Here is a 15,223-nt window from a genome sequence, read left to right as displayed (position 1 = left end):
GCTTCATAGCTTCTAAACTTGATTTATTTGTCAAGCTATTCTTTCCATTGGGTTCATTTGGTTAGTCTTAATGCCATATATATATATATATATATATATATATATATATATATATATATATATATATATATATATATATATATATATATATATATATATATATATATATATATATATATATATATATATATATAAAAAGAAGAGGAGGCCAATAGAGGATATATAACTGAAGGTGAGGATATTCTTGGATCACCTTTGGTGTGGTGCAGGTAGGTTTTGCAGGGCAGTGGAAAGCTGAGTCACCAAAGGGGGCATGCTTAAATGCTCAATACAAAATAGTTTTATTATAGTAAACAAACCTTCCAATTTGTTGTTTTACATGGTCTAGAGCTAATGTATTCCTTGCCACTTTTTTTTATGTAAGAGGGGACACTGGTCAAGGACAACAAAAAACATTTTTCATAGCTTCTAAACTTGATTTATTTGTCAAGCTATTCTTTCCATTGGGTTCATTTGGTTAGTCTTAATGCCATATTCTGTCCTATTGCTCCAGTATTACCTCTGGGGTCATCAAACCAATGGTACCAGCTTCTGGTTTTACACATCTGCTAAATAAGAGAAACTAAAAGGGCAGAGTTCTGATTTTTCCTGGAATGACTATTTAATTACTCTATTATCAGAAATCCATTCCACTCTGTCAAGTGCATAACACAGGTGATTGTCTCTGACATGGAGAGATACACTCTAAATACTTTCCCCAATCCAAAGGCCTGTAAACCTTGCTTAAACTTAGTTTATTATTCTTGTGCTGGCTAAAATGGAGAGATGGGTCACAGACAGCAGATTAGAGTATGGTGCTTTTGTTTTTTAAACACCTTTTCCACCAGTTGCTTTGAAAGATCTTCCCACTTCCCTACCATCCTCCTATTTAAATGATGTCTGCTTTGATGAAATAGCGAGAATCTGTGTTTGGAGTTAATCCATGAAGGAATTATCTGACATTTTAATGAAAATAGACCAAGGAGAGTTTAGGATAGATGGAATAGTGAAAAGAAGGAAAGACAAAAAACGGAAATATTAAAACCCATGGAGGGAGAGACAACCAATCAGAATGGCACCACATGATGTTGACCACAAAAACAGGAAGAAGGTAGGTATGCGATGTGGTGGCTTCACATTCTTTGTGGTTCCACCAGTCACTGAGGTCAGACCCAGTTGATACTTCCCTGTCTTGACACCACATGAAGCCTCCTGGTGCATCATCAACCCCCTGCAGGAAACAGTGAGTGGTCACGGAGGAAGTGAAGCAATGAATGGGTGTGGAACATCAGCCAGACAAGAAAGAGATGATGGACAGGGGGTGATAAGCCTTATATTTTATACAGGCGAGTCTAGTGGCTAACAGCAGTGGTGGCAGTGTCAACCAGCAGAGACTAATAGTAGCAGTGCCAGCCAATGGCCAGTAGCAGTGGTAGCAGCCAGTGACCAGTAGTGCCAGTCAGCAATGACTGTAGCAGCTAGCTGCTTGACACTTGTCTGCTAAGGTGATGCCTGCCATCTCCCAGGACAATGTCAGGGGAGAAAATATCAGCATCAGGGCTTCAATTGCCATCCACCACCATTCTTACATCATGACCACAGATGAGCTCTCCCAGCTCTTTCCCTCTACCAGTTAAGATAGACTAGCAAACCCCCCCCTTGGTCATCACCCAGAGTGGGGAGAAATAGTCAGGAATACTCCTCCTTGGCCTTTTTTTTTTTTTTTAATGCAAGAAGGCCACTAGCTAAGGGCAGCAAGATACTATATAGATAAAAAAAAACCCACTTAATGTCAGATCCTACAGAGAATTACAAATAGATAAATCAAATAATGGAGGATAAGTGTCTTGAAATCTCCCTCTTTACAGACTGTAAGTCATAGGAAGGAAGAAATGTACAGAAGCAGGCAGGGAGTTCCAGAACTTACAAGAGAAAGGGATGAATACTGGTTAACTTCCATTAGAAAGGTGGACAGAAGTCTTGTGCAGAGAGGCTGTAGAAGGAGAGGAGGCATGCAGTTAGCAAGATCAGAAGAGCAGTTAGCATGAAAACAGTGCTAGAAAACAGAAAGAGATGCAACTTTGCACTGATGGGAAAGAGGCTGAAGACAGACGGTCAGAGGAGAGGAGTTGATGAGATGAAAAGCTTTTGGTTCCTCCCTATCCAAGAGGGCAGTATAAGTGAAAGCTAGAAATGAGATGTAAAGTTTCAGTTTAGATTATAAATAAAGGACACAAAGAGTATGTTCAGTGTTGAAGAGGGGGACAGTTGAGTGTCACTGAAGGGGGACAGTTGTCTGAAAGGCTGTATTGAGTTGATAGATGAAGGAATTGGGTTTTTGAGGTATTGAACAATACTAGGTTTGCTGTCTCAATAAATTTTAGAGAGAGATCATAAGTCAAATATTCTGTGACTTCCCTACATGAACTATTTACTTCCTCAAGGGTTGGATGTCTATGAAAAGATGAGGAACAGTCCAGAGTATTATCAATGTAGGAGTGGATAGTTCAAGAAATTTGGTTTTGAAGATCATTGATAAATATTAAAAAGAGAGTGGATGACAGGACAGAACCCTGAGAAGCACTACTGTTGATAGATTTTGGAGAAGAACAGTGACTGTTTACCACAGCAGCAATAGACAAGTCAGAAAGGAAACACAAGATAAAATTACAGAAAGAAAGATAGAAGCTGTAGGAGGGCAGTTTGGAAATCAAAGCTTTGTGCCAGACTCTTATCAAAAGCTTTTGATATGTCTAAGGCAGCAGCAAAAGTTTCACCAAAAACCACAAAAGAGGTTGACAAAAGGCTTCTTCAGTTCTCACAATAATTTTAGCTCCTCAGAGCTCTACCCATAAACCACTGAAGAAGTGACCAGAGGAGTTGCCCTGTGTGCTGCCCAAGGAAAAAATGTCGTACAACTTATTGCCAATGTGCCCATCACAGAGACTGCAGCAGCCTTAAACCACTCGCTCCTTGAAGTTTGTGCTATTTATATGTGAACTGCTGGTCTTCCAGTTCTTGTGATGTTAGTTTAATAAAAATAATCATATATGACTGATTCTTTTTTTTCTTTTTCTGATCAAAGGAAAGAGACAGGCAGAAACATTGGTTATTCTTGTTTAATGGTTGACACATTTAAAGAAGTATATAGCAATATGCCATAGCCTGGTTAAGACATTCCGGGTCAAAATGATGCCTGATGGCCAATATGACGAGTGCAGCAGTTATGAAACAAAATGTCAAAGCGTCTCTGCTGGTATTCTCACACTATTTCCATGTTTTGGGTGCGTTCATCTCTTAGGTATCCCTGTTTGTTATTCTGGTCTGTCTAGACAGACTTCAGGTATTATAATATAATGAAATATGGTTTATTATTAGCAATTATGGAATGGAGCAAAGGGAAACTGTGATGCAGGGAGCAAGTCCAGCAGCTCTTCAGGTTGTAGATCATTCATAGGAGTGAGAGTAAGGTCCCTTGCCCTGCTGCTCAGATTCCGCCAAGTTAAGGGAACATTCTATCACACATATCGCTTCTTTAGACCTGTCCTACTTCATCACCTGTGCAAATACAAGCTACTCTGCAGAGTATTTTTAGTGTGAATTGCTTGTATCAGTCATGACCTCATACTGCATTATGGCATTGTACCTGAACACAATGATGTGTTAGAAGTCATGGTCCAAGACAGGAAGGCCATTCAGACACCTTTACCTGCCCTGCCAGGATGCCACACGCTGCTGGAAGGCTTGACTGTTCCACGCTCATTGTAAGCAAATGTTACTATTCACTTAACTTGAAACAGTTCATGTTATATGGTGTTAATAATGGTTTTCATTCATGACTGATTAGTATGCTGTATGTTTGAGATTTTATTGAAAACAACACATGCACATCGGCTTGTTTTCACCTAACATGTTTGTATTGCTATCCACGAGTGGCTGGGTCTTCTGCTCCGCCCAACTGCCCGCTCATAATTCTCACAAGCCTTTTGCAAGCTTGCTGCTTGGGGTAGTTATAAGTAGGGTTTCCTTCCCTTTATTCTTAGATCCCGGGATCTTTGGATTCTGGCCATATTTTTTTTTTTCTGGGAAATTTGTGAAATCCTGGGATACTTTTTTAGAACTTTTCTCTTATATCTGTTACAAAATATGAGATATATATATATATATATATATATATATATATATATATATATATATATATATATATATATATATATATATATATATATATATATCAGCAAGATCTTCGAGAGGGTCATCGGAGAGCAGGTGACGAGGTTCCTGGACGAGCACCACCTTCACTCCCCCAGGCAGTTCAGCTTCAGGAAAGGACGTTCCACCTCAGATCTACTCCTTCTTCTCTCCAAATCCTGGCACAACGCCCTGGATGTTGGCCGGCCATCATTAGTGATTGCCCTGGACATCACCGGGGCCTTCGACACTGGGTGGCATTGGGGACTATTGGCAAAGTTGGGGCAACTGGGCATCACTGGGGATCTGCTGCACCTGCTCTCCAGCTACATGATGGACAGGAGTCTCCGTGTTGTGGTTAACAGCCACACCTCTGCCAGCTTTCCTATAGAGGCCTCTGTTCCACAGGGGTCAGTTCTGGGACCCATACTGTGGAACATTTACTTCAATGACCTCCTGGAGAGTGGTCCTTCAGCCAGTGTGTACACTGACAACTGCACCATCTCTTTGACCTACGAGAGAGGGGAGGCGCAGGCCGCAGTGCAGTCTGCCAACGCACTGTTCTCAGACATCATGGGCTGGGGCGACCGGTGGCAAGTCAAGTTTCCCCCCAAAAAGACTCAGGCCATGGTGGTATCCCACTCTCACAAGGATGCACGTGAGGTGCGTGGAAGGCTGAAGATGGGAGACAACAACATCCCTCTACAAGACAGCGTAAACATTCTTGGCGTGGAGGTGGACTCGCGGCTGCTCTTCAACCGTCACCTCAAGGACATGGCCCGAAAAGCGTCTCAGAAGGTGACACTGTTGCGGCGTCTGAGGCACCTCCTTGACTCCAATGGCCTCCTGAACCTGTACAAGGCTCAGGTCAGGCCCATCATGGAGTACGCGCCACTCACGTGGATGTCCAGTGCCCAATGTCATCTCAACTTGCTGGACAAAGTGCAAAGGAGGGCAGAGCGCCTCATCAGTGGCGCCAGACAGACGCAGCCTCGCCAGCAACCGTGGCGGCAGCGACAACAGCAGCAGCAGCAGCAGATACAGGAGGATGGAGCAGTGCTGAGGGACACTCTGGATCATCGCTGGAAAGTTGCAGCGCTGACAGTGCTTCATAAAGCACAGATCCAGAATGTTTCTCACCTAGCAGACCTGAGGGCTACCTGGAGGAGATCTGAGCGCAATACGAGAACGGTATTGAGCAACGCTCTCCTCTTGGAGGTGCCAGGGTCTTGCTCCAGCACCCACCAACGGGCCTTCTCCTCTGCCACTGTAGTGTGGTGGAACACCCTCACGGCTGTGGTGGACGTACGATGTCTGTCCACACAGTAGATGAAAGTGTCCACACACAAGTGGTTACACCTTCAGACTCTCAACCCTCCATAAGAAAGACACAAAAATATGGTCGTGTCTGACCTTCAGTGAACTTAACATATAGATACATATGACCTCTCTTGTAAATACTGTATATATATAACCACATCATTTTCTAGTTTATTAATCTATTTATTTGCTTATTATTTATACATTGATTTAATCACTGGTTACATACATATGCCTATACATCTTAGCAAAATATTAATATTTATTATACCACACACAGTAATGCTTTAAAAGAGTTATACACAACAAAGATAACTTTAGCAAAGGCTGCAATGAACATGTGTGTTTAATAGTTTAAAGAGAGAGAGAGAGAGAGAGAGAGAGAGAGAGAGAGAGAGAGAGAGAGAGAGAGAGAGAGAGAGAGAGAGAGAGAGAGAGAGAGAGAGAGAGAGAGAGAGAGAGAGAGAGAGAGAGAGAGAGAGAGAGAGAGAGAGAGAGAGAGAGAGAGAGAGAGAGAGAGAGAGAGAGAGAGAGAGAGAGAGAGAGAGAGAGAGAATGTCTGGGAGCAAGTAATATGAGGCTATAACTATGAGCGATGAACTGAATCAGCTGACAAGTGACGACACATACTGTTCTCGTACAGTTTTACTTTGGTGGGCTTCTGGCTCTGAGTCAGGTCAGGTTAGTCTATTCTATCCCTATGCGTATAACATGTGTTGTGTGATGTGAACTGAGTTGTTGTGGCCTGCTTCCTGCTAGTTGCTAACATTCTCCTTCCTTACCCTTATTCTGCTTCGGTGGGCTGAGCCTGAAATAACATAGTAGAAACTAGAAAACAAGTATTCCTCATAACTGTGTCTCTAATTGTGAATTCATGATTGAATTATCCTGTTACAGACTTTATAAATATGGGATCTATCACATAGATATGATTTATTGTGACATGAACAACATCCTTGTAAGTGAATATAGATTTATTTAGGTGATTTACTAAATTATCCAACTTTACATAACCATTAAAATGACAGATGAGACAAGCAACAACCAGTACAAAGTCTTATGCATGGAAATATTTTGAAAAAAAATTAAATGTGAAGAATCATCATGATGCAAAAGTCATGCAGTTATAAAGCGCAGAGGATGATCTACCAGTGGTAGATCATTACCTCAAGAGCAAACATTCAATTGAAACAACAGAAAATCTCAAACGTCCTTTAGATAAGTCTCATGATTAAGATGCAAATAAAGTGAAGAGAAATTCTGTGCAACAGAAAATGACTGATTTTTTGACAAAGGAGGAGACGAAAGAAGAAATCATTGGGAAGCTTGCAATCTACTGCTAGTTGAAGTGGATGGATTTTCCATAAATGCCATCGCCAAGAGTGAGTTTATAAGAACATCATTGCTTCCATGGGGATACAAATTGCCTCAAAAGTTCAACTCTTGTTATGGATCTTGTACATAGGCAGTAGAATGTTGCAAAAGAAAGGGTGATATTTGATATTAACAAAAGGAAAAATGTTGGGGTTAGGTTTGACATAGGCAGTACAATGTTGCAAAAGAAAGGGTGATATTTGATATCAACAAAAGGAAAAATTTTGGGGTTAGGTTTGAATTATCTTGATGAGTATACATCACTAAAAAAGGTACATAAACTTACATGCTAGTGATACCTTTTGGAATCTAGGAATAATTAGCTAGGAATAATTAGGAATAAGTTAGCTGAGTTTCAGGTAAACTTGGAAAGAGATGTAGTTGCATGTGTAAGAGATAGTGTCATGGTCAAATTCAGCAAATTGATTAAGACCTGTCACCACATGTGTTATGCTCATGGAATACATCTTGCTGTTCTTTACAAGAAAGCAAATGATAACTCGGATATAGTTTGGAAAGGAGAAATGTTACCCATCTCCAAGAAGAGGAAGTTGATGATGTGCAGTTAAGTAGTATGACAGAGGTGGTATCAGATGAGGATCTGGAAAATATTAGATTAGTGGATCTGGAAGATGGTGAAGTAGGGAACATAGATTTGTCTGGAAAATTGTAAAGATTTTTAGAAAATCATCTCCCCCCAAAAAAAAAAGAAATGAGAAGCTGCAGATGTATGTTGTTAATGAATATGACAAAGAACTGATGCTAAAATTTGACTCTAAGACAAGGTGGAACGTTCCACCTTGTCACTCTAGCATGTCTAGCAAGCTGTACAGCATACTAGACATGCTAGAGTGATTTCTCAAGGTAAAAAGTCAGTTTCTAAAGCTATAATTTATTGTGATATGGAAATGAACATCAGAAATGGGGAATTAAAAGTGTTGAATGACTTAGTAACAGCATTGCAACCAGTGAAGCTAGGGTCAGAGAGGATGGGACATAGAGATACAACTGTTCTTAGTGCTGAAGGTATGTTTTCATTCATGTTGAGAATTGAATGAACAAGTCATAATTTTCAATGAGGCTGCAAAATTCTGTCTATAACAGAATAAATGAAAGGAGGAGTGCAGTTCTTATAGGGCTTATGAAATATCTGCATTGTGGGAAGGCTTATAACAACTGTGAGGTAGGATGAGATTAGCATTACCCTGTAAGTCTGCCATTGTGGAGTTTGCTAAAAAGTTGTTAGGAAGACTATTTGAAGTAAGTGATGAAGAAGCTACAACTAGTGATAATGTGGAAACATCTGTAAATCAACAAAATTCACTCACTGACAGATCAGATTCAGACACAGAGTAAAAAGAGAAATTAATGTAACCACAATGAGAATTCAGTGTATTTGAGGCAACTGGGGACAACACATAATTTAAAAGGATTGATTGTTTCAGGCCCTCAGAATTTATAGAAATTGTTCCTGGCTTTCAACTCTACCACCAAAGTCAGTTGAAGCTGAAAGGGCTTTTCAGCAGCTGGCCTATTTACTACCAAACTATGATCAAAGCACAGTGATCATAGTATTGACTCTGCTTTCTGAAAAGTTATTTCATGAATAACTCTTGGGGTGTATGACTGCGTTAGTAGTTATCTGATTTTTTTTCTTATTTATTTATTTATTTTTTTTTTTTACAGGCCATTCCATACTCTAGTACTGAGTGTTTTGAATCTCATTCCACTTTTTTGTTTACCATGTCTGGAGAGTTGGGCCTAAACTCCAAATATTCTACTTATGTTTTTTGTATGTGCATTGCAGAATTTTTTGTTTTCTTCAGCTGTATTCGAATACAGTGGGAAAACACCATATTATATCTAGAGTACTGGAGGGTCTGTGCGCCAGTTGGGTCTGTGCGCTAAGCCCCGCGTTAAATCTCATAACACACAAACAGAGTGTTTAAATGGCGGGCCGTAGTTCAAATTTTCCCGCCAGTACCGTTCCAGTGTTGTGTTTGCGCCAGGGAGAGAGAGGCAGTGCGTCTTCCGCTATACTGAGGTAAGTTGTCTTCCGCTAACTGTTTCGTTAACACACATGAATATCAGTGTTAGTCACTGCTACCTATTTTGATACAAAACTGACATAACTTGTCAATCAATTCTTTGTTATAATACATGACTGTCAAATGGTTGAGGATAAACATGCCTGAGTGTCAGCAAATAGGAGAGGGCGTGGGTAGCGCGCAAACCCGCCACAAACGCTCATGGCGGGTCGCGCGCCCACCAGGCAAAAGCAACACTAGGCTAGAGTGCTTGTTTTGTTTTTGTTTTCTCTTTTTAGGCTATCTGCATTTTCAGTATGGTTAACCCGTAAAGTGTTTAGTACGTATATATACGTTCGGGAGGGAAAGTGTTTAGTACGTATATATACGATCATTGTTTTCTTTTACTTCACAGCACCTAAACCTGTAGAAATGGTTCAAGATGTCTTTTCTATGCCTAAATATGATTTTGAAAGCTCACTCTCATTTTTATTGTATTGCTGTGGTCTATTACATAGAATGTATCCATGACCACGAATGATTTATTGAAAAAATAGGTATATTTATAAAAATATGTTAGTGGTGTCATAATTACTTATCAATATACTCAAAATACTGTTCAGTAGATCAGCTATTTTTATATTATTCCAACTTGAATAGCAATTTCAATATATTTTGTGTTCATGCATACAGTCATCGTCGGTTGTGTTGGCAGCCCTGGGGCGTGAGGCGCCGGGTTGGCGGGCTGGCCCGGCAATGAGTCATGATAGCCAGACACGCTGCTACACCCTCGCTGTTAGCACGTGTTGTCCTGTGCACCATGCCGCGGGGCTTGACATCGGCGCAAATAGAGAATATTCTCTATGACGATAATTCTGCTGTCTTTTATGCACATGTGCTTTCATATCATTCATTCCTCATCTTACTTACTTTGGCCCACAGTAGATAGATAGAAGTATAGAACTGTAGTTGTAGTTAGTGTAGTGTTAGCTATACAGGCAGCCTCGTTGGGCCCAACAGGGTTGTTGCTGTCTGTTTCTCCTTTGTATTCATTCCTGGCTCGGAACCTGAGTCATCAGTTTCCCAGCCATACAGATTTTCATGGGATATGCTACAGTCCAGAGGTAATACACAATTACCTCTTAGATATACTTGTAAAATTGGGATGTTATGTAAATTGTACAGTAGCAGAGCAATACCAAATTGGTCGGCAGCAAATGCAAAGACGCGGAAGCTATGTAGTAAATGGGAAAATGTTTGGGGTATGTGATCAGCTGGCGGGCGAGGGCGGGTGGGCTGTGGTATGCAGGAGTACCAACATAAAAAAACATAAAATTCGTATAATGGGTTATTTGGGCAGCTGTGTGTAATTTTTTTGTTGTTGGTGTTACAAAACATGTTATGCTTGTGCAATGAAGGGATAATATTGTGCTACTTATATACACATAGAGAAAATATAGTCTGTACGAGCGTAATAAATTTGGTACTATGATATGACTATAGAAAGGCTAGACAAACAATCCTCAGATATATTTTACAAGAAACTCAAACTAAACAATATATAGTCATGGAAGAAGCATTCACAGTGTGTCGGAAATAATAAATAAGAAGCGGAAGTTACATAGTACTGTTCTACATGTTTCGTCTTACGCACCACCACTGGAGTATTGGTGCCACGCATGAAAGGACTGACAGAAAACGACAGCTTACAGGGAACACACATATATCGCATTTATATCGTTCAAATCAGCTATTTTTTTGCAATTTTATAAGACAATAATATTATTTGGCCAAAATCCAACCCCACATGACCTGTTTCACTCCTATAAAGCAACACTGTACGGGTTAATGTTATCGTGAAAAACATTGGAGAGATGCTACTCACAAGCTATTTTAACTTGTAAAGCGGAGAATGCCAGGATAGCCTAATATTTTTTTTGGAAAAAATGAAAAAAAAAATATTATTCCATTATGCATGTTAATTTGTATTTTTGCTCTGATCCTTTTCAACAGCCCTTGCTGAAATGGCATCAACACAGCGGTACAAACAAGAACAAGTGGAGAAAGCTGTGGAGCTGGTAAGATCTAAACAGATGCCCCTGAATGCCGCCTCCAAAACTTTTGGTATCCCTTACGCCACCCTTGGGGATAAGGTCAGGGGAAGAAGACCTATGCAGCCTGCTCCCAAAACAGTTCTGTCAATGGAAGAGGAGAAGAAGCTAGTAGATTGGCTGATTGAAGTGTCTCAACGAGGTTTTGGACGGACCAAAGACGACCTCAAAGACATGGTGAAAACCATTCTCGATGATAGGGAAGAGAGGACTGTCTTCAAAAACAACCGCCCTGGAAAGGATTGGATGCGAGCCTTTTTCAAGAGGCATCCAGAGATACGGGAAAGAATTGGACAACCACTTGGCCGTGAGAGAGCAATTGTGACAAAGGATGCTCTAGGTGAATGGTTTCAGCAAATGAAACATTACCTGGACACCATCGATCCCACTTTGTTGACCTCTCCTGACCGGATCTTTAATGCTGATGAAAGTGGTTTTAATATATGTCCAAAGACAAAGAGAATCATCAGCATGACAGGAGCAAAACACGTCTACTCTGTCACAAGTGGCACACGGCAGCAAGTGACAATGTTGGCCTGCTCCTCTGCCATGGGGCAGTACCTTCCACCGCTGCTGATCTTTCCCTACACCAGAGATCCTCGCTTCAATGCGTTGGAAGGTTTTGAAGAGGCTTTTTTTCAAAAAACTCCAAATGGTTGGATCACTGAGGTGGTCTTTCTTAGCTTTCTGAGGGACATCTTCATTCCCAAATTGGGAGAAAAGCGACCAGTGGTGCTGTTTGTGGACGGCCATTCCAGCCATCATTCCCTGGCAATCAGCACGCTGTGTAACAAGAATGGTGTCATCCTTTACTGCCTGAAGGCGCATGCCAGTCACCTTATCCAGCCACTGGATCAAGCTTTCTTTGGGGCAATCAAACTAGCATGGAGTGAAGCCGTCAGAAAGTTTCAGTACCAAACTGGAGAGAGTGTCACCATGTGCACGTTTGCCCACACACTAAAGAAAGCTTGGGACACTACAGCACGACGAGAGCTTGCTTACAAGGGATTTGTTAAGTCTGGGATCTATCCTTTTAACCCTGAGGTTGTACTCAACTCAGACAAGCTGAAGCCAAGCTGCAGTTTCTCCAGCGCTGCTCCAGTCACTCTCCCTACCTCAGCATCTTTTGGCATCACTGCTCTTCCCGCATGTACCCCAACAATCTCAACCTCTGTTCCTTCTGCTTCACCAGCAGCCAAATCCAAGTTCCCTGGGCCAGAACAAAGAACTCCCACTCTCTCAGCATTCTCCAACATTTTTTAGCTGATGAAGCTGAGCCTGTCATTAGGGGAAGGAACAACTCTAAAATTCATGAAGCGGTACGAGGAGCGATACGACATGGATGACCCACCCTATGAAGACTGGAAGGTGTTGTTGGAGAAAACCTTACAGCCTGCCTCACAGTCCCTGCCTTCCACATCCCAGCCTGCCTCACAACCCCTGCCTTCCACATACCAGGCTGCCTCACAAACCCTGCCTTCCACATCCCAGCCTGCCTCACAACCCCTGCTTTACACATCCCAGGCTGCCTCACAACCCCTGCCTTCCACATCCCAGCCTGCCTCACAACCCCTGCCTTCCACATCCCAGCCTGCCTCACAACCCCTGCCTTACACATCCCAGCCTGCCTCACAACCCTTGCCTTCCACATCCCAGCCTGCTCCACAACCCCTGCCTTACACATCCCAGCCTGCTCCACAACCTCTGCCTTCTACAAAGAAAAATTCCAAAACGATTGATGATTACCTCACGCTGCCCTCATTCCCGAAGAAAAAAGGATTAAAAAAGACCATCGCAGTATTGCCATGCTCAATAAGCGGTGTTGAGTACCGGCAAATGATTGAAGAGAAACAGAGAAAGAAACGAGAGGAGGAGAGGGAGAAAATGGAAAGAAAAAGAAAGAGAGAAGAGAGAAAAAAAATTAAAGAACAAGAAGCTGAAGCAAAGAGAAAGAGAATGGAGGAAAAGAAAAGGCAGAAGGAAAACAACAGGAAAGAAAAAGAAAAGAGAAAAAGGAAAGAAAAACGATTCAGGACACTTCAGTATGTTTCCCAAAAGCAGAAAGACAAGGAAACAGAAACTTCAGAGAGTGCGGATGAGCCAGTCTTGGACGATGACTCGGATGATGTAATTGATGATATGAACGAGCTCTGTGGAAAATGTCAATGTGAAACAAAAGGAAAGTTAAGGATAAAATGTGTATTGTGTGACAGCTGGTGGCATGCAGAATGTCTGAGTGAGATGAATTTGAGTGAAAAGTCTCAGGAGGACATTGATACAATGGATACTGAGTTTTTTTGTAATAAATGTAATTAGGCTATTTTGATACTGTTGAATGATTTTTTTCTCGTCCTTCTTTAGTCCTGAGGGATTGCTGTGCATCCTCCCGTGTGCTCCTTATTGTTCACAGTTAGTCAGCAGCTGGCCTCCAGGCCATGAAGTCATAACTCTATACCTGGCAGTCTTTCTATTATACTGCGAGATATTTTACACTGTGCTGTTATCCCTGGACCTTGGACATTACTATATGTGCTGGCTCATCACCCAAGTCAATATTTGGTGGCAGTGGTGGAATATGAACCCACGACTCCAGCTTCCAAAGAGAGCTCACATGCTTCTTGAGCATTCCGTCTGCTTTGACATGTTATACATGCTTGCTGTCTCCGGCTCTGAGACCTCGCATGTCTCTTGAGTGTCCATCTAAATTCTGTCTTGTTCATGGTCCAGGTAATCACACGACAGAGGAATGTTTCAAAATTCTAGAATGGAAGTGAGAACAAGTTGTGACAGCTTCTCTGTCAAATTTTCTGACCTGTCAAACCCAAAGCTGGAAAAATTAGTGCTGTCTTCTCCGGAGCACTCTCTTGCTCTTCCCAATGTCATTGCTGCCTTTCAAGGTATGCAAGTTTACCAGTGCTTTTCTAATGACACTCCTCTTTCCTTGGCAGTTGGCAATGGTGCCTCTTGTAATCTCTTGAGTGTCCAGGCTTATTCCAAACTGAAGGACTTAAACTTCCCTTACAGCATAATGACAATAATCTTTTCAGTGTACAAAGTTGTTCCTTGCATGTCCTTGAGTAAAGTTGTTCGACCCTTGTCTCTTGCCAATAATTTACTACCATATGGAGCAAAATTTTTTGTAACCTCTGATTTTGTCTTCAACAGTCATGGTCTATTAGGACTTGACTCACTTGTAACTCATGGTATTGATGTTTTCCTCAACATCATGTTATCCCCTATCAGGATATTACTATCTCTGCAATGGATATTCCAGCACCACCCATTTGGATTCTAAAGTCGTGAGATTACTGCCTTTTTTATGCCATTATGAGTTGCTCCATGCCCCAATAGGTTTATGTAATTTATCCCTGACTTGCCAGCAACTTGTTAATTCTCTTTTTCGAGGTCTTACTGGTGATGGTTAGTTTGTATACCTTGAAGATTTGATCTTAGTGTCACATGATCTTGAGTCTCATTTTGACAAGCTTGACCTTGTTTTACAAAAATTCCAAGAAGTGGATCTTAAACTTAACATGCCTAAGAGTAAATTCCTTTCCTCACGCAGAGTTTTTAGGTCATGCAGCTGACAAGGATGGCATTCACAATACTGATGCTAAAGCTGGGGCAGTTAAAGACTTTCCTATCTTGAAGTCAGTAAACCACATGTGTTCTTTTCTCTGTCTTATGGGTTATTACCGTGCATTCATCAGAGACTTTGCATCCATTGCATCACCTCTCACATATCTTCTCAAAAAGGATGTCTCTTTCATATGGCACAACACCCCGCAAACTAGCTTTGACCGACTCAAACATGCACTCAATCATGCTCCAGTCCTTGTCTTTCCAGATTACAGTCTGCCTTTTACACTCCGTACTGATGCAAGTGCTTTAGGTGCAGGCGTTGTTCTAATGCAGCTGACAGAGTTCTCCTCCTCATGTCATTGTGTATGCCAGCATACCCTGAATACTGCTGAATCTTGTTACTCTGTTATTCATCTAGAGGCTCTGGTACCAGATGGGCTTTATGTCAATTTCATGACATCATCTATGGCTACCAATTGACTGTTTATACTGATTATGTTGCCTTGCTTCACATCTTCAAGGGTAAAAATCTATCAGGTCATCTCGCCAAATGGTTAGTCATAGTTGATGAATTTAACC

General features: G+C 41.4%; 1 protein-coding gene across 1 annotated transcript; it reads left to right on the top strand.

Annotated features, from left to right (window-relative positions):
• Positions 1-8,780: 8,780 nt before the first annotated feature.
• Positions 8,781-12,963, top strand: LOC135115197 (uncharacterized). Its single transcript, XM_064031704.1, has 2 exons — positions 8,781-8,968; positions 10,965-12,963. The coding sequence occupies exon 2, from the start codon at positions 10,976-10,978 to the stop codon at positions 12,323-12,325; it is 1,350 nt and encodes a 449-aa protein (XP_063887774.1). The 5' UTR covers positions 8,781-8,968; positions 10,965-10,975; the 3' UTR covers positions 12,326-12,963.
• Positions 12,964-15,223: the final 2,260 nt, after the last annotated feature.

The sequence above is a fragment of the Scylla paramamosain genome, chromosome 29 (genome assembly GCF_035594125.1).
Source record: "Scylla paramamosain isolate STU-SP2022 chromosome 29, ASM3559412v1, whole genome shotgun sequence".
NCBI lineage: Eukaryota > Metazoa > Arthropoda > Malacostraca > Decapoda > Portunidae > Scylla > Scylla paramamosain.
Note: the sequence above shows the minus strand (reverse complement) of the source record. Positions and strands in the feature narration are given on the sequence as shown.